The sequence below is a fragment of the Sapajus apella genome, unplaced genomic scaffold (assembly GCF_009761245.1).
Source record: "Sapajus apella isolate SASKATOON/1434 unplaced genomic scaffold, GSC_monkey_1.0 scaffold4, whole genome shotgun sequence".
Classification (NCBI taxonomy): Eukaryota; Metazoa; Chordata; class Mammalia; order Primates; family Cebidae; genus Sapajus; species Sapajus apella.
Genome location: NW_022436944.1, coordinates 25401130 through 25419694, shown reverse-complemented (window position 1 = coordinate 25419694; position 18565 = coordinate 25401130). Strand labels below are relative to the sequence as shown.

The 18565-nt window shown below is 34.6% G+C and overlaps 1 protein-coding gene across 6 annotated transcripts in view; it reads left to right on the top strand.

The window, feature by feature from the left end:
• The window catches only part of RASA2 (RAS p21 protein activator 2), a 119560-nt gene that overhangs the window by 27664 nt on the left and 73331 nt on the right, over nt 1-18565 (top strand). For all 6 annotated transcript variants that reach the window (XM_032258832.1, XM_032258871.1, XM_032258868.1 and 3 more), the window contains exons 3-4: nt 101-204; nt 12372-12466. In XM_032258832.1, the coding sequence (XP_032114723.1) occupies nt 101-204; nt 12372-12466 (199 nt within the window). The remainder of the gene's footprint in view (nt 1-100; nt 205-12371; nt 12467-18565) is intronic.

The following is an 18565-nucleotide window of genomic DNA, read 5'->3' as shown; positions in this document are numbered from 1 at the left end:
TAGTGAAAGTGATATTGAGTATTGATGCTATTATTGAAAGTGATATTAATCAATTATTTAATTATATTATTTGAAGTAATGAGCTTTCCTTCCTTTCTAGTCCATTTTTCAGTGAAGAATTTTACTTTGAGATTCCAAGAACTTTCCAGTATTTGTCTTTTTATGTTTATGATAAGAATGTTTTACAAAGAGATCTTCGTATAGGTATGTACTCTTCATAATTATCTTTAATCACAACATTAATGTTTATATTCATTCTTTCTCTTAGTATAAAGTGTTGAAAACTGCAGAATAACATATGCTCAACATCTCTAATCTCTTTCTCTAGACTGCATGTTCATTTGTGAAATTTCATTTTTGATTTGTATGTTCAGCTTATATGACACTTTCTCAGGGAGGCCTTTGCATTTCCCCTAGTAAACATGTCATAATGTTTTTATACTAGATAATGGTTCCCTTTCCATGATACTCATTATGCTTGTTTGTTAGTTGGTTGTTTCATATCTGGGTTCTCTAGTTAAATGTGATATTTAAAAGGGCAGGGACTTTTTTTTTTTTTTTTTTTTCAAGACAGAATCTCTCTCTGTCACCAGGCTGGAGTGCAGTGGTGCAATCTCAGTTTACTGCAGCCTCCCCCTTCTGGGTTCAGGTGATTCTCCTGTCTCACCCTCCTGAGTAGATGGGATTACAGGTGCGTGCCACCATGCCCAGTTAATTTTTGTATTTTTAGTTGAGACGGGGTTTCACTGTGTTGGCCAGGCATATCTTAAACTCCTAACCTCAGGTGATCTACCCACCTCGGCCTCCCAAAGTGCTGGGATTACAGGCATGAGATACCACACCCCATCTGGCAGGGACTTTTTCTTACAGAGTACCTTACATTTAGTAAATGTTGGGTACTTGTTTAGTGGTTCAAATCTTGTTTTTATAAAAAGACTGCAGTATTGATCCTTCCAAAGAACATCTATTTTTGAGTTTTTTCTAATAGAAGTAATAATTCACTTTAATCTATTTATACATTATCTTTCTATCTGTATTAGTGATTGCATTAGTCCGTTCTCACACTGCTATAAAGACATACCTGACACTGGGTGATTTATAAAGAAAATAGGTTTAATTGGCTCACAGTTGTTCAGGCTGTACAGGCTTCTGCTTCTGGGAGGCAAAGGTGGTAGAAGGTAAAGAGGAAGCAAACACATCAGCACATGGTTGGCAGGAGAGAAGAGAGTGGGGAAGTGCTACATAATTTTACAATAACCAGATCTCATGAGAACTCACTGTCATGAGAACAACAAGGGGGATGTCCACCCACGTGATTCAGTCACCTTCCGCCAGGCCCCTCCACCAACAGTGAGATTATAGTTTGACATGAGATTTGAGTGGGGACAGAGTCAAACCATATCAGTGACCAATAAATATATTTTTTAAATAATTGTCAGATTGGAGTGTGATCTGTGGGCATGAACTAGAACAAAGCTAACTGGCCACGTATGTGTCACATTCCTGATCTTTGCACCACTATCTTTGTATTTTAATCACAGGCAGAGGTCTAATTTACATTCATTATCATCTCTCTTTTTGGAGTCCTAAATTTCATCATCTCCATTTCCTTTTTTATTTGAAACATGGTCAAGTCTCCTACAGCTTAAAAAATTAAGCGTTATTTGTCTTTGTCCTGTTAAATAACTCCTGATGTTTCTCTGCCTTTGATATTGAACTCTGTAACAAATGGTCTGTATCAGTCCTCTCCTTGCTACTTATTCCTTTTAAAGTCTCTGTAATCTGGCTTCTATGTTTTCTTTAATAAACCTTTTTCTGAAATTCGGCAACATCATTTTAATCAAATAACCTTTAAAACAATATATTTTTCTTAATTATAAAACTATTATATGTTCTTAATGTCTTGAAGTGATTCTGTGCAGAAGTAACTATAGTCAATAATTTGGTGTATTTGTATTTCTTCCATTCTTTATTTCATACATTTGTACTACTACATTGTATTATTCAGGTTTTTTTCTTTTTTCATTAATATCATAATGATCCTTTCATCACGTTATTAATATTTTTCAAAATATTTGTTATATAATATCCTTTGTAGAAAAGTGTTTTATTTTAACCACTTTCTTGTTGGTGAGCATTTACGTTTCCAAATTTTTGGCATACTTAATGGTGTTGCTATGAACAAATGTCCTTTGGCATAAATTTTTGCATGTCTCTTTTTCCCCCAGGATAAATTCTTAGAAGTAAAAATACTGGGTTAAGGGGTATGAAAGTTTTTATGATTTTGCTCTGCATATTTCTGTCCCCACCCGCCCCACACAGTATCATACTGATGTGGACTACAGAAATATTGTACTAATTTACATTTCCCCAAGGATGTCTTGGGCATAACCATTTTACCACCCCTTGGCCATTCTTGCATATTATCATTGAAAAAAAATTTTCCAATATGATAGGTGAAAAATAATACATTATTATTTTAATGTGAGTTTCTGATTGTGAAGGAATTTGAGGAATTTTTCATATGTTTATTGGTCTTTATAGTTTTCTTCTATGAATTAATTGTTCATTTCTTTGCCTATTTTTCTTTTGGTTTGAGTTCTAATTTTTGTTTATTCCTAAGCATTCTTATTTTTAGTTATGTTAACTTTTGTCAGCTATGTATATCAAATACTCTTTCACAAAAGGCATTTTCTTAGTTTTTATTCTTATCTGCCTCTGTGTCACATTTCACTCTCTTGATTGCTTATTCAGTTTGTTGAGAGTGAAAGAAAAGACATTTTCACGGTGATGTATTTTTTTTAGATATTTTTCTCCCTCCTAAGGCTTCTTATATATAGACTCTTCTGTTTCTAGCAAACTGTTAATTGTAGCTTACCCTTGAAGCTGCATCCTCAATTCAGTTAAACATTTACCAAACACCTCTCTGTGGCACACAAAGGATGGGACTTTTAAGATGAATAAGACTCAAGTTGCCCCCATGCTATCAGAGAGGCAGACTTTTAGTCTAATACTAGTATATTAGGGTCTGTGCTGGAGATTTGAGCAGAGTACTTGGAGAGAATAGTAGGGAGAACAGCTCATTTTATTTGGTAGGAGGTTAACAGAGACTACATAGGTAGGAAAAGGAAGAACAGTTAATTTTTTTTTTTTTGAGATGGCATCTTACTGTGTCACCAGGCTGGAATACAGTGGCACAATCTCAGCTCACTGCAACCTCCGCCTCCTGGGTTCAAGGGATTCTCTTGCCTCAGCCTCCCGGGTAGCTGGAATTACAGGCATACACCACCACACCCGGCTAATTCTTGTATTTTCAGTAGAGATGGGGTTTCACCATGTTGATCAGGCTGGTCTTGAACTCCTGACCTCATGATCCACCCGCCTTGGCCTCCCAAAGTACTGGGATTACAGGCATGACCTACTGGACCCAGCCGGGAAGAACAATTTCAAGGTGACAGGGATTGGCAGAAGCATAGGGGGGGAAAATGAATTATGTTTGTGATGTATCTGCTGGTAGAATGTGAAGCTGAGGATATAAATTGGGACCAAGCCGTGGTGAACCCTAGAAACCATTCTTAATTCCAAAAGCTAAAGAATTTGGACTTTATTCTGCAGACAGTGGTTTTGAACCTTTTGAGAATGTATGTAACTATATATAACTGGTGTGTGTGTGTTATATGCATTTGTATTGCTAGAAACGAGTCTGTATACTGTATAATATACTTATATATAGTTATGTATGCACATGTATTTATGTACATACAGTTACATATACACAGTTATATATACACACGCATATCATATGTTCTACTTTAAATATGTAATCTATATACATCAAGTTTGTAGTTTGGAAGTTACTGTTGTAGGCCATAAGAAATTGTTGATTTAGAATAGGGAGAGATTCGAGGCAGGAAATCCAACAAGTATGCTATTATCAAATGAAATAAGTTAGATAGAACAGTTGCAGTGGAAATACAGATGAGGGAATATATTTCAGGAGCTTCAGATAGAACTTAGTGACCAAGATGATAAAAGAGATGTGAAAGGAGAAGAGTTAAAAATGGTCTTGTTTGTATGGCTGTTATTAACTGAGATAAGGAACACAGCAAGAACATTCACTTTTGAATGAGAAGGGGAGAGGATGACTGGTTTTAAACAAGTTAAACTTGTATTACCTGAGTTACATCTTAGTGGACATTTTGGTTGACAATTGGAAATATAGATCTGAAGCTTAGAGAAAAGATCTAGAGATGTAGATTTGAGAGTTATTAGCATTAAGTGATAGGCGAAGCCTGCGATGGAATGAGTGAAATTACTTGGGAGTAGATAAGGAGGGTTTCAGAGGAGAGGCTTGAAGATAGATAAGGCATATCAGGAAGTAGAAAGAGAGATAGGAGAGATTAATATCACAGAAGATAAGGAAATCTTTTAATGTCAACAACTAGAGAAAGGTAGATTCAGATAAGGATTGATAGAGGCTATTGATAATTATTAATAACCTTTGAAAGAATGTGTAACTTTGACCATCATGATATCTTGAGAAAACTTTTAATTTTCATCGCCCCTTTACGTGTGTTATTATCTTAATGTAATATTTCTTGAAAAGGCCTTTAAGGGCTTTTAAATAGCAGCATAAAGTTGAGGTTTATGATTTCCAGAAGTTGCCTTTTTTTGTTTATTTTTAAAGTAAAAATCAATTTTAAGTAAAATAATTTCTAGTAAAAATCTATTCTTTAGGGAGTGGTGTCAGAAAGCTGTAACTTGGTATGAGAACTTTTTCTTAAATGTTTATTCTTTCTAAGGGATACAATTTTTACATTTAACAGAAAATTCTTTTTTCCTTTCACATATAGAATTGTTTTGAAAATAAAGACAGTACATACCCTTTAAGGTTGGAAGTAGTTGATGGTTTTACTAACAATTTTTAACATTTTTGTAATTTAATAACATTCTCCATTAACGTGTAAAGTTGTTTTTTCTTTTAATTTTGAGCTATTGGAAGTAGAATTTTCTTAATTTATAATTTGGAGTTCCTCAACTGTAGACTAAACAATGCCATAGCATTTTCTGGAAGTGAAACGAGCTAGAATTGAGAGAATCATCTTTTAAACTTAAGATTTGAGATTCTGTACAAATTGGGTATAGATAGATAGCTTTTCAGGATTTTTTATTTTTAATTATGTGAGTAATGTATTTTTGTTGTTGTTGTTACTCATTTATTTCACATTTATTCTCATTCCACCTGGTGAGGAGAGGAAGGAATCATGCACTAACACACAGAGATTGTGCTATTTTTCATTCTTTCTGATAGAATTAGGATCCAGATTCTAATTGTCTTCAAGATCTGGATCAGTCAATAGAGATGGACCACTGCAGTGGAGGGCCCAGGGCTGCTGGGAGAAAGGCAGGATACATCTATGGAACTGACCATGGTGGGTTCATGTTCCAGGGCTCCCATCCAGGTACCTGAGCATTTTCCTTATAGATCACAGGTGTTGGGGCCCACATTGACTCCTGAAAGGCTATGGAAATGCCATAGGCCTGAGGCTGGTGCTTGTGAGGTGCGAGGTAAGCCACATCTGCACAGGGAGGACCTGAGAAGATGGTGATACTCCATCTGTGTCCCAGAATCCTGTGCAGGGCCTCTCTATAAGGACATGGCAATGATTGATACCTTGGCCTCTGTTTGGCCTCATGAATAGTGAAGTATAAGTCTAGCAAGTTTATCAGCATTTGGAGACATTCCTGTCAGCTCTTCTTCATACCCCTCTGCTTCAGACGCTGGGCAATTGTTTTTGATACTATATGATACTTCTTACCCTGTACACTTCATGCTTAAGAAATTCCCATTCTTGCAGGAAACTCAGGATTTCCTGGTCACTCCATGGTTTAATTAACCAGACTGAGGGCTTTTCTGGTCCTTGGGCTGCTTTTTTCTGCTTCGTTTTCTGGATGTTTCTGGTAGCTTCAGTCTGAAGTTTCACTTTCTCTATTTTTAATTCCTGCATTTTCTCCTGGGATGCTTCTTACTGTGTCTGCAGAGCCTGTTCCTAGGCTGGTGGAACACTGGCATGCACTCTGCTCTAATGGAACCTAGGAGAATCAGGAGGAGCCTGACTGTGGAAATGTGTTTGCTTTTCTCCCCTTCTCATGTATGGATATTTTTGTTTTTGTGAAAAAATTTAAAATTATGACATAGATAATACTAAATTATTATTATTATTTTTTTTGAGATGAAGACTTGTTCTGTTGCCCAGGCTGGAGTACAGTGGCACCATCTCAGCTCACTGCAACCTCTGCCTCCTGGGTTCAAGTAATTCTGCCTCAGCCTCCTGAGTAGCTGAGATTACAGGCACCTGCCACCATGCCTGGCTAATTTTTATATTTTTAGTAGAGGTGAGGTTTCACCATTTGACCAGGCTGGTCTCGAACTCTTGATCCACCTGCCTTGGCCTCCCAAAGTGCTGGGATTATAGGCGTGAGCCACTGTACCTGGCTTAAATTACTTTTGACCACTGCTCCCCCACCCCCCAGTCTTCTTCCCAGAGGTAATAATTGTTACTTATTTGGGGCATAAGTGCTATATTAGGCAACTTTATATGCCAGGAACAGTTAGTACAAAAACTGAATTAAAAAACTTGAGAGCTAGATCCATGCTACAAAAAGATAGGAAATTGTAAAGTTAATGTTACTATGTGATGTATTCTCCTAATGTATAGTTTCTTCTTAAAATGAGAGAAAAAGAGAAAAACTTTAAGCATATATTTTTATTTCCAGTGAGGATTCTAATAATACTGAAACTAAAACATAAATGTTTTACCTCCTAATATGTATTTTTTAATTATTTTATTTTTCAAGAGCTCAAATAAGTAAACTATGACTATTTTTCTAGAGCTCAAACAAGTAAACTATGACTATTTTGCTAGATTCTGGCAGTTCCCTCCCACCCTTCACCATGCCATCTTGGTTCAGAACCATAGAGAGATGAAAGGATTTTACTAGAATGTCAGAGACCTGAATACCAACCATGACTGTGTCACTGTCTGTCTATGTGATCTTTATTGAGCATTTTCTTAGGCTTGGTTCATCTATAAAATAAGGTTGTGTTTAAAATAGTTAAGGTATTTTCCAACACTTTGAATTGTAATTTCTGCTGACATTTAGCTTTTAAGCAAAATTTACTGTTTATAAATTGCCTGTGGCTACATTTTGGTGTCTGTTTGCAGAGGGACTATATCAGTTATCTACTGCTATGTAACTACTCCAATACCTAGAGGCTTAATACAGCTACATACATTTACTCATGATCCTGTTGTTTGTGAATTTGAGCTGAACCCAGCTAGGTGGTTCTATGGCTTGTCTTGCCTGGGACTGATGTGCAGTTATTTGGGAGATTGAGGCTGGCTGGTCTGATTCATATGTCTGGTTGGTGCTGTTAGCTGGACCTTCCTCACCACATGGTCTCATGGTTGGTTCTAAGAAGGCAAGCCCTAATGCACATGTGTGTCACATTTGCTGATGTCCCATTCGTAAAAGCAAGTCACATATCTAATCCCAGAGTCAGTGCTATAGGGAATCTCACAATGGTGTAGATACTGGAAAGTATGGAGGCTATTAATATACCGTCTACTACAAAGACCAAAATGTATCTATTGAAACCTCATACACTAAGGCTTCAAAGTGCTGCTATTGTCTCTAAATTACTGCTGTTGACTGTCTGCCAGAATTTGTTCAGTCTTCTGGTCCTGTTTCATTTTTACATAGGCAGTAACACTTGTCACTTTTTAATCTCCTCTTTTAGCCATTTCTGCTTGTGCTCAAGTAGGAACAGGACCATCAGGATTTTGCCAATTGGTTAACTGTATCAGACTGAAATTTCTAATAATGTATCTGAAAGTGGGTCCCATGGGTAACACGGTATTTACCGATAGCAAGAAAATGCTGCTGAAAAATGATATTAGAAAGCTTAAAATGCTTTTTTTACTTAAAGATCAACAAAGGTGGTTTCTGTGCCCACAGTTCCTTCATTTCCTTTTTTATTTCCCTTCTTTGTCTGGTTTTAAGGAACTAATACAGCATCTGGTGAGTATATGTTTGGTTTTAAGCTCTTTCTGTGAGTTTGTCAAGACAGTGAGGAAATTAAGTACTGATTTTAAATGATTTGTTGGGAAGTTTGTTTCATTTCTTTTTTTTTTTTAAGAGACAGGAATCTCACTGTGTTGCCCAGGCTGGACTTGAACTCCTGGGATCAAGCAGTCCTCCTGCCTCAGCCTCCCAAGTACCTGGAACAGCAGGCATGCACCACTGCACCCAGCTGTGTTTGATTTTTTTTTTTTTGACATTAGTAATTTCATAGCTAGTGAAATTATGAATTAACTTTGTTTAAAATAGTAATCACCAGCTTGGCACAGTGGCTCATGTCTATAATCCCAGCACCTTGGAGGGCCAAGGCAGGTAGACTGCTTAAGCTCAGAAGTTGAAGACCAGCCTGGGCAACATGGTGAAAACCCATCTCTACAAAAACTATAAAAATTAGCCAGCTGGGACCAACTATAAAAATTAGTTCCAGCTACTTGAGAGGCTGAAGTGGGAGAATCACCTGAGCCCAGGAGGTCGAGGCTGCAGTGAGTTATAATCATGCCACTGCACTCCATCCTGGGAAACAGAGCAAGACCCTGTCTGGGAAAAAGAAAAAAAATAAAATTTAAAAATAAACAAAAGAAAATAGTAAACACTAAACTAAAACAATCTTTGGAAACATTAGAGGCACAAAAAAGGTTTTTAAGATCATTAAGCTAAAGTCATTCTAATTCAGAGGAGGCACATTAGATGTAGAGTTTCTAATAAGTAATTTATTAGAGAATTTGACACTAGATTATGTAATTAGTGTTTGTGTTGGAAGGAACACAAATAGGCATACCTTGGTTTCAAAATCTGGCTTCTGCACCTGTTAGAGGCAAGTTTAAAAATATTGTTCTCCTTTCCTCATCTGTAAGATGGAGATTATACCCTCTGACTCCAAGATTGTTATGAAAATTAGACAAGAAAATATGTAAGAATGTCTCCTACCTGGTAGACATTCTGTAAATGCTGACTTTTCTTTCAGTTCAGTGCTGTTTCCACTGTATCGGGCTGCCGACCTTTTACTGTTAATGTCTGCTCAGTGATAAAACAACAAAACAGAATCATGAGGCTTTTTTTTTATTCTGTTCATATTTCAGAAACTTGTTTCTTCCTTCCCCATCCCTTTTGTCTCCCTCTCCTATACTTCCTTCTCATTTATCCTTCCACCTTTTTTTCTCCTTCATTCTTTGCCTGCTACCTAATGACTTCAAATATTTTTCTTATTTTCCTGTGCCCTTCTTATATATCAGTTTCTCTAACTTTGTGGGATCATGTACTCTTTCTTCCCTGCTTCTTCAGGCCAGATAAACTCATGCAACTAGATCTTTATATATCAGAAACTGACATCTTAAAAAGGAACTTAATAAGAGCTGACAATAAAATTGCACATTATTCTCAACTCTCAAATGGCTTATTTATGCAGCTAGTCAGAGAAGGGTTTCCCTCTCATAGGACAAGAAACATTCAACTCTTCAGTGACAGTGAATGTCATGATACTCACAACGTGGAATAGGAGGAAGAGGCTCTCTTCTAGAATACATTACTTGTGAGACTAAGAGAAAATTCTCTTTTGGAAAGGCACCTGTGACAGTGGGGATGTATTTCCAGTGATCTTAGATTAGTGAGTCATAAGTAGGACAGGTAGATTTCTACTCTAGTTTTTAGGAGCATTGTTACTTAAATAGAGTTTAGATAAACGGGAAGTCTGGAAATAAAATCAGCATTTACAACACAGTGCCATTGTGATTGTTGAATGAGGGAATGAATTTGTCAAACCAATATATTCCTAAACTTTGTAAAAAACCCTGTTTTTTAGTTTGGGGCTTGTTTTAGTGATGTATGTATTATATGTGTGTACATATGTACATCTATATACATGTTCATAAATTGTGTACAAAACTAAAAATTATGGAAATTGTAAAGTAGAAATTTCACCAGAAGTCTACTGATTCATTTCTGGATGGTAAGTAAACGCTCTTAAAATTATGTGCCAGATATTATCTGTGCCTTTTTCTGGGGAGAGGACATAAAAGATACACAGTTACAAATATTCTTAAAGGGAGGGGAATGGTTCTCAAAAGGAAAGAGCTTCAGCTATAGGATGTATAGATTTATTTCTGCATGTACATATATATATATTTGAGTATCAAACGTTATGCATTGCCTTAACATTTTATTTACATCTGGTGTGGAATCAGTGGTAATCAGGACTAGCTGACAGAATTACGACAATCATTTGTGGCATACAATATTGAATACTTTGTCATAACTTTATATCCTAAGCCATAACTAGTATTTTATGGATTTCCCAGGAATTTGATACAGATAAGACATTCCAGAGATTTGTATGATTTGTCTCTTATCCTAAACTTTTCCTGTAGTTTAAGGAATATTTGAGTATTCCAGTTAGTGCCTGAATTTTATATTTGGCTTTATTTAGTACTATAAGAATTTCTGTTTTGCCACCATTTTTATCTTAAATTTAACCAAAAAAGAACTGAAATACATTATTTCCCTAGTGCCATTTTCTACATGATTTGAGTGAACTATAAATGCTATATATTCATATAAAGATTTTGATCTTCAACTTAACATTTTATCCAAAGTATTCGAAAGAAAGTTGGGAAGATATATATTTGTTATCAGGACCAATTTATTTTATTTTATGTGTTTTAACTTCATGTATTAATAGACATACAAAGATGAATTTTCAATAGGCCTCCTTTGATTTTTTTTTAAGAACTTACCACTCTATAATAAAATATAGCTGTGTACTGTAGTGTTTTCTTTAAAATTAGATGTATCGGTTGTCTTCATAGTTTGAATTCCAAGACATGAATGAGAGAAGCTTATCAAAAAGTGTAATGTGGTTACATTCTAAAAATAACAGTTTTATTGAGGTGTGATTCATATACCATCAAATTAACTCTTTCAAAGTATACATCATATTTGCACCTTGTTTTTCAGTGATTCAGAAAAAGAATCATTATATACATTAGAGGAAGAGAAACATGATAAAAGTTAATAGTAGGGGAATCTGAGTAGAGAATATGGAGGTTTTTGGTGTGTAGTTCTTGCAACTTTGTTTGAAATTATTTCAAAATATATCTTTTTTTCTTTTTCCCAGCACTGATGGCTTGGGTGAATGAGAATATTTTTTAAATTACAAAAAGTGTATGGTGTGGTGGGGGCCTTAATATATTCACAGAGTTGTGTAACCATCACCACTATCTAATTCCAGAATAAAATTTTAAGCATTGTTTTTGTTTGTTTTCCTGTTCTTTCCCTTTTCTTGATATACAAAAGTTAACATATCTTGACAGAAAAATTTCTGTACAATGTTCTTACAGTTTTAAAATGTTGAACTAAAAGACCAAGGTATGTCATAAGTACAAGGAAATAGAGTAGAATTAGGGCACATAAAATGAAAATTCTTGCTTGACAAAGAATTTGTTGAAACTTTTATGTAGAACTCTGGAATAAATCGTCAGTGTTATGCAAAACTGTGTCCACTTCTTAAAACTTGAATTGAGGAAGGAAATGCTTTCTACCAAGATGGCATATACTTTATTATAAGAACATTTCTGTTTCTTCCTCTCATACTACTTTGTTCATTGTACTGTATCTTCCCCTGAGGGGGTTTAAACTTTAAAGAACTGCCTTAATTTTTGTATTCGTTGGAGCAACATAATCAGTGTTTGCAATGTTTTGATAAAAGTACATTTTTAATAAAATTGTTATAAACTCCCATAATTTTCAAGTCAGTTTTCACTTTTGTTAATGATGTAGGATATTGTTCTTCCTTTTCTCTGAATCGAATTTATAAACTCTTACTAAATGCATATACATCTGCTCTAGAACATATTATTTGTTCATAGTGTCAAAAAATAGGGAAGATTAGTTTGCACTACCATTGTACCTTGTTTTTTATAATGAGTGTACTCTGGGTAAAAATGTGAATCTGAATAAGCACTAAAACATGCAGTTGCATGTAAATACAATTGAGGTCCTATCTAATCCCCTGATTCAAAATGACCCAGACAGAGGTCTGCCAAGGGACAAGGAGAAATAAGACATTTTTTCATTCTTTAGAATATAGAAAAAGGCTTTATAAAAATGGATTTTTATGTCCATAGGTACAAATTATTTTAAAATATTTTCTATAAAGTATTATATAAAACAGTGCTAATGAGTCTTAGGATTATACAAAGCATGTTTTCTTATATTGTTTTACTTATTTTCTTTAGGAAAAGTAGCCATCAAAAAAGAAGACCTGTGTAATCACAGTGGCAAAGAAACCTGGTTTTCATTACAGCCTGTTGACTCCAATTCAGAGGTTCAGGTAAATATTAAGGCTTATATAATACAAGAGATTGTCACAGGAAATGAGTGAAAAATGAACTAATTAAACTAGTTCATGAAAATAGAGCATATTATACCTTATTTTAAATTCCGACATCAAATATTATAGACCTTTGGGTAATATAGAACAGGAAGGTAATGGCTTTGTCACATTGTTTCAAGAATAATGTTCATGCGTATGTATGTGTGTAGATTTGGGGAGATTAGGGCATTTCTTTCTTACCTTAGTTCTTCTGTTTGAGTCATAATAGCAAATTATTTTTTTTCTTTAAGGGGAAAAGCTTTAGGGGAAAAGATGTGTTTTATCAACCCTGATTTTGGGAAGAATCCCTGGAAGTCTGATTTCATCTGGCCTGATCAGGATTCTCTGTTTTATCTCTTGTAAACTGAAGTTGGGGAAATGTTATTCATTTAAACCCTGCCTGAGCCCACTGTGCACAGCCTTCACTCCCACACCCACCCTTCCTGTTGTTCACCTCGCTTTTTATTTGAAAGGGTATCATTACTGTTTAATCTCTTTTTTCTTTTTACCAAAATAAGAGACCTTTTTCAGATCCTGTATGCAAATAAAGATGTGTGTTTAGCCATGTAGCTGAAGTTTCTATTTGTTTTTAGAAAATCTGAGTTGCTCTGTCTTAGAAATTATTATTTCTATCTAAAGGGAATCTTTCTGTTGTAACTTTATTTATTTATAAAATATGGTAAGGATTGTGAAACCATTTCCCGAGGGCATAATTGCAGCAGGATTCTTCCTCTCTAAAAGAAGTTATAATTTGCCACTGTGACTCAAAGAGAAGTTTAAGACAAGAAAAAAGTGCTACACCCACACCACAGATAATTTGCAACTAAGTGCCTGTGTCTCCATTTCATCATAATCTCTCAGACATTCTCTTTGATTATTAAATTCTCAAAAAATTATTTATGCACTAAAACCCCTTCTTAACTACAAAATATAACATACTTTTCCTGTTTAGCCTACTTTGCCATGTTTTAATGTTCTTGTCTTTCCATATGACCATAACTATGACTCAGATCCCAATTGTACAGTATTGTAAATGATCCATGTTAGAGGCAATGTGAAGAAGTGGAAAGGGTTTCAATTAAAAGGCAGAAAACTTAGGTCCTAGTTTTCATATGTAGTTACTTAAATGACATTGAATTTCATTTCTATGAAGTGAGAATAAAAGTTGCCATATTTAATTCATGTGGTTATGAGAATTAAGTGAAACATCTATAAGAATAGTTTAAAAGCTGTTAATGCTATACGAATGTAAAATATTACCAGCAGTCAGTCTGGTAATATTTCATTACCAAAAGGCAGATATGAAAGTTTTAAAGTAGCAGTTTTTCTTCTAATAGTTTTCACAAAAGGCAATATAGGAAAAGGCTTTGAAAATTTAGTATAAACTGAAATTTTATGAATCATTAAATTTCATAAAACTCATAAATGTTACGAGTTTTATATACATTTGCTAAATGATTTAAGAGTTCCAGCTCTCAAAAGGTAGAAATCTATATAGAATACTCTTCATAGAGTTTTGGGAGATGGTACTAGAGATTAGTACAGAGACACAAACCTTTATTTGATGGTGTATGTGTATATATGTATGTATGTGTATATACATGCGTTACATATGCATGTGTATGCTTATTTATAGATAATACATATATGTATATGTTCATGTGTGTATATATATATATATACACACACACAAACATTTGAGATATATATATCTCATCTATGAAATGAAAATTAGTGGAAGCAGCAGTTACCTATTAGATGTAATATAGTTACCTTAAAATCTGTGCAAGTTATTTTCATGAGTATGAATTATTAAACTTTACAACTCTTTTGTCTTAAATGACAATAAGATTTACCCACTATTTAAAATAGATTTTAAAAGGAAAAGTACCTTAGGGGGTGAGAGACACATATAAGACTTTCGGGTTAATATGGTACCATTGAAAATGTTGTCGTCTGGCCCCAGTACTGATATGGGAATACTAAATTAACTTTGTGAGTCTAGAAAAGATAGAAAATCATTCCATGGTTCATACAATCTTACTTTGTTAATAAATTTGTTCACTTCCATAAACTTTATAAAATTTTACAAAAATAGGAAACATAAGAGCAATGGGAAATAAGTGAAAGCTATTAAACAGATTGAGTTCAACAGGAACTTAGTCTGATAATTACTATTAGTAATTATACCAGTATATTCTAAGCACAGTACTAAGTACTTAATGTCATTTAATTTTCAGAATAGATTATGAGGTAAATAGTATTACCTCCATTTTACAAATATGGCAAATGAAATTCACAGAGGTTAAATGTGTTCTCCAAAGTTACAGAACTACTAAGTAGTAGAAACTTGATTCCAAAAGAGATCTGTCCGATTCTAATACTCCTAACCACAGTGCCTTTACTGTCTTCACTATTCTGTACTATAAGTCATAAAAAAAATATCAATAGATTAGGAGCATCACTTAAGTAACATCTGAGTGTAAGGAACAGAAGTCTGCTCAGATTTGCTCAACGGAAATGGAGAGGGCATTAGAAAGCTCCTAAGAGTTTCTTGGAATGTCATTATGGGAACTTTACGTGGCCAGTGTGAGGTAGAAAGTTGTGAGGCATTTGCAGAGGAGCTGCACCTTAAGCGGAGGTTAGATTCTTAGAACAACAGACATTAAAATTTACATAGGTTCATCTGTAAAATGAGTATATAAAATAAAAAGTTTTAAAAATTTGCATAAGTTTCACTTATTTTTAAAAATAATTTAGTTTCTTATAAAATACCTTAAGGCATTGGGTGATTTGTTTGTTTTTGGTTGACAATTACATAAAATAATTGGCTTTCATTCTGGACCATGGTAAATGAAAACTGTATACTGTATCTTTAAACTTTAAACCCCCACACTCAGTACTGCAGGTGGCACATGGAAACTGAGATCCACCGATCAATTCTTCCTATTCATAGATATGTTCACTGTGCTCATTGAGTATAAGTGCTCACTGTTTAAATACGGTTTTTTTCTCCCTTTCATGAAGTGAATAATGTTTTATTTCAGTCTTTTCCTCTCATTTTAATAACTATTCACTTTGCAAACTATAAAGGAAAGAAAAAATACCATTTAATTTTGAGATTCCATTGTATTCTTTTTGTATGTCTAATAAGACATGTCTCTTCCCCTGCTTCTCTCTGTAAATGTACTCCCTTTCTTGTTGAGATCTAAAAGAGGCCACACCAGTTTTTGAGTCTATGTTACCATACACCTTTCTAACGTCTAACATCTCACTCAGTTTTCTGCCACAATGTAGAGAGAAAATTTGGCTAGACTTCGGTCAGATATCCACTGCAATCTAATTTGATATGGTTGGAGGGAACATTGCTGTAAGTCAGTCCATTTTGGGGCATTGGGTAGGCATGTTCCCAGAGGAAAGGGGTTTGGGTAGAGGAAATGATTGCATTGCTACCTCAGTGGGAGAGATGCTTGTTTCCTAGTTCTATCACTAATTAGCATTTGTGCCCCAAATAATTGCTAGCCTATTGTTACCTGAGGATCTTATCTGTGAAATGATAAAGTCAGCATAAAGGGTTCCCTTGGTTGTGAAGTTCTAGGGAAACAACATGCAGAAATGTAATTTAGCTTTCAAGTGAAAAGACCCTAATAGTATTAAGATTGGCTTTATGCCAAAACAGTTGAAAAATTGTTAGGAACTATAACGTCTTTGAATTGTCTAGTTCAAAATATTAATATTTCATGAGTGTATTTTTCTACCTTTTTTTTTTAAATTTAGGTTTTGGCCTGATTCTTCCTTTTGTAATTTTTCCGTCTGTGCTGAACCATTTTTTTTTTTCTCAACCAATTGTAATCTGCTTTCAGACTCTGCAGTGTGTCAGAGGGAGAACAAAAATGGTTCTTTTTACCAATGACGTTGTATGAATAAGTCTAGTGGACATTTTTCAGTCCTCATCTTACTTGATCTTTGAGCAGCTTTTGATACTGGTGACCACTCCCTTCATTTTGAAGCATTCCCTTCCTTAGTTTATGGTCCTAGTTATTATCTACTTCATTTGGTATTCTTTCTCGATATTCTCTGCCGCATATGTGAAGTTAATATGGGTTGTGCTGGTGCTTTCTATAAATCCTATTTTGACTTCAGTGAACTGTAGCCGTGCTATTAGTTATTGGGTCCTGGAATGCACCAGAAAAATTTAAGTACTTATCCTTTCTTTATTTCTTAGGTACTATGATAAAAAGCATACGTTACATACGGTTGATTAAAACAGGCCATGTGCTGTGGCTCCCGCCTGGAGTCCCAGCACTTTGGGAGGCTGAGGCAGACGGATTGCTTGAGCCTAGAAGTTCAAGACCAGCTTGGGCAGCATAGTGAGACCCCATCTCTATAGCAAAAAAATAGAGTGATTAAACCAAATCTCTCATGTGGAGAATTTGCTGCTCTCATTAATTAAGGAGTTTGTCTCACACAACTTGTCCAAGCAGTAAATCCAGATGTGCTATCAACCATATCCTATATGATGCAGTTACTTAATAGGTCTTTACCAACAAGCACATCTTGAATTTCTGGATCATGCCGTAAATTATTAATTGTTTTATAGATTTTTTTTTTAAAAAGCCTCTGCCTTACCTGTTTAAAAAGACATTTAAAAAGAAATGTAATGATTATAGCTAATAATATATATGCCAGGTTTTTAAAAACATGCCCTATTTAAGACATATTAAATATAAAAACATAATTCATTTTTGCAGGTTGCTTTTTTAAACTTCATTTTAAATTTTTATATGTGAATTAACAAAGGAATGAACCATTCTAGATTATATTAAATACTTCTTTAAGGAGAAAACAACACCTTCATAAAGAACTGCCATTAATATAAGAGATACTAAATAAAACTTGTATTTTACTTTTTCATCTGTTGGGCAATTGTTTCCAATATTATTTATAAAGATAATTTCTATGTACTGATATGTACATTAGAATATTAGAAATGTACATTAGGGATACTTTTCACCTCATGTTCTTCTTTGATTGTACTTCACTCTGTTGTGCTCCACAGATACTGCATTTTTGACAAATTGCAGATTTGTGACAACCATGGGTTCAAGTCAATCTGTCTGCCTTATTTTTCCAACATCATATGCTCACTTCATGTCTCTGTGACAGCATTTTTTAGCAATAACGTATTTTAAAAATAAGATATGTATGTTGGTATTTAAGACATATTGTACTCTTAGTAGACTGCAATATAGTGTAAATGTAACATATGCACTAGAAAACCAAAAAAATTTTGTCACCTTGTGTTTAGATATTTGCTTTATTGAAGTGGTCTGGACCCTTAGACAGTATTTCCAAGGTATGCCTGTAAAACATTTTTTTACCAGTTGAAACATATTAAGTTCTTTTATGTGAAAATTGTTGTTAAAATTTAGTATTTTGTGATAAAAACAAAATAAAGTTTAGACTTGAGAGGATTTTAAGTGCATTTATTGTATTTTGCTCAAATACCTCTGTATTTGTCTATTTTTGTGTTACTATAAAGGAATCTCTAAAGCTGAGTAATTTATAAAGGAAAGAGCTTTATTTTGACTTAGGTTCTTCTGCAGGCTATACAGGAAGTATGGTGCTGCCATCAGCTTCTGGTGAGCACTTCAGGAAGCTTACAATCATGGTGGAAGGTGAAGGGGGAGCAGGCATATCACATGATGAGAGAGGGAGCAAGAGACAGAAGGCAGAGGTCCCAGACTCTTAAACAACTAGATCTCACATGAACTAAGCAAGACTCACTTACCACCAAGGGGATGGCACTAAGCCATTCGTGAGGGATCTGCCCCCATAATCTAATACCTCCCACTAGAGGCCCCACCTCCAACATTGGGGGTCATATTTCAACCTGAGATTTGGAGGGACAAACATTCAAACTGTATCCACCTCCATTCATCTTATTTTCCCAAACTATATGCAGAAATTTAAATGGTATCTTCTATATGGTACCAAGAATATATGTAATATACAACTGAAATAATCACAGACATTTTCATGTGAAATTTTTGTAAA